Genomic DNA, 1,328 nt, shown 5'->3' on the forward strand with positions numbered 1-1,328 from the left:
CTGGTGGGCAGTTATGAGGCCTGCTCGGGCAGCACCTCCAGCGAGGCCTTTGAGGACTTCTCAGGTAATAAAACTCTCAGGAAAATGGGCTTTCTTTGTTTACTACTCAATTGTCAACCCGTAATCACAGGCGGCTTCTGCGAGACGTACCTGCTGAAGGGCCGCGAGAACGCCAACATGTTCGGCGTCATCTTCAAGAGCATCCTCCACTTCTCGCTGGTCAGCGCCTACATCGAACAGGAGGAGAAGTCACCCTATGGAAAGCAGCTGGAGAACGGCCTCAACATGGGCCACTTCTACCTGATCAGCGCCGTCAACTCCATCGAGCTGGAGAATGAGAGCAACCAGATACAGCTGGTGCGGCTGCGCAACACCGCCACCAACGCCGCCGACTGGAAAGGCGGCTGGGGCTGCAAGTCACGCGAGTGGGCGCTCATTCCCGAGCTGGAGAAGGAGCGCTTCGGCCTGGCCCTGGACGCCGAGGGCGAGTTCTGGATGACCTACGACGACTTCAGGGCCAACTTCAGCCGCCTAGACCTGTGCAACTTCAACAAGTCTTCCGCGAAGTACCGCTGGGAGATCGTCAGCCACGAGGCCGCCTGGGAGGTGGGCGTCAGCTCGGGCGGCTGCTCTACGAAGGGCCCCTTTGCCAGCAACCCGCGCTTCTACCTCACCATCACCGGCAAGGACTGCGACCCCGATGAGGGCAACCTGGCCACCGTCGTCGTAGGGTTGATGCAGAAGAGCCGGCCGGCGAAGAAGAACACTGGTCTCTTTGACCTGAAAATAGGTTTGTTTTACATTTAGTGTAGTGGTCTTGATTTTACTTTCCTTATCATCCTTCCCTCCTGGAGGCTTTCAAATCTACCAGATTGAGAGCGTGGAGAGCGGCCCCAAGCTGACCAATGAGTTCTTTGCCAAAAGTCGGCCAGTGGCGGGCACTCGCTGCTACATCAACTACCGCCAGGTGGTGGGTAGATGTCGGCTGAAGCCGGGCCACTACACCATCGTTCCCTCGACCTTCAAGGCGAACCAGGCGGGCGCCTTCCAGTTGCGCCTTTTTATCGAGCGCATCGACTGGTCCGCTGAGGTGGACGCCATTTCCTACTCGCTGAAACAGCATCATCCATCCTCCTGTGAGAATGTCCCGGCAATGGCTAACCTGCCCAACCTCTTCAAGGTGCCCATCGCTCAGATTGCCAGCACCACTGATCTGCAGTCCAGCTGCACTTCAGCGGCCACCCTGCAGAAGGTCCTCCAGAGCAGCATCGCCGACTCTGAACACATCACCTTCTCACTGGACAAGTGCCAGCTGATGGTCTCGCTGT

General features: G+C 57.8%; 1 protein-coding gene across 1 annotated transcript; it reads left to right on the forward strand.

Moving 5' to 3' along the window:
- Positions 1-84: 84 nt before the first annotated feature.
- LOC108357078 (calpain-A-like) lies at positions 85-790 on the forward strand (the record flags this gene model as incomplete). The annotated part of the gene is made up of 1 exon (XM_017608172.1): positions 85-790. A coding segment is annotated over exon 1 (706 nt), but the record flags the coding sequence as incomplete, so codon positions are not given.
- Between the last annotated feature and the right edge of the window lie 538 nt (positions 791-1,328).

Source organism: Rhagoletis zephyria, unplaced genomic scaffold (assembly GCF_001687245.7).
Source record: "Rhagoletis zephyria isolate East Lansing unplaced genomic scaffold, Rhagoletis_zephyria_1.1 Rzeph_scaffold_70079, whole genome shotgun sequence".
Taxonomy (NCBI): Eukaryota; Metazoa; Arthropoda; class Insecta; order Diptera; family Tephritidae; genus Rhagoletis; species Rhagoletis zephyria.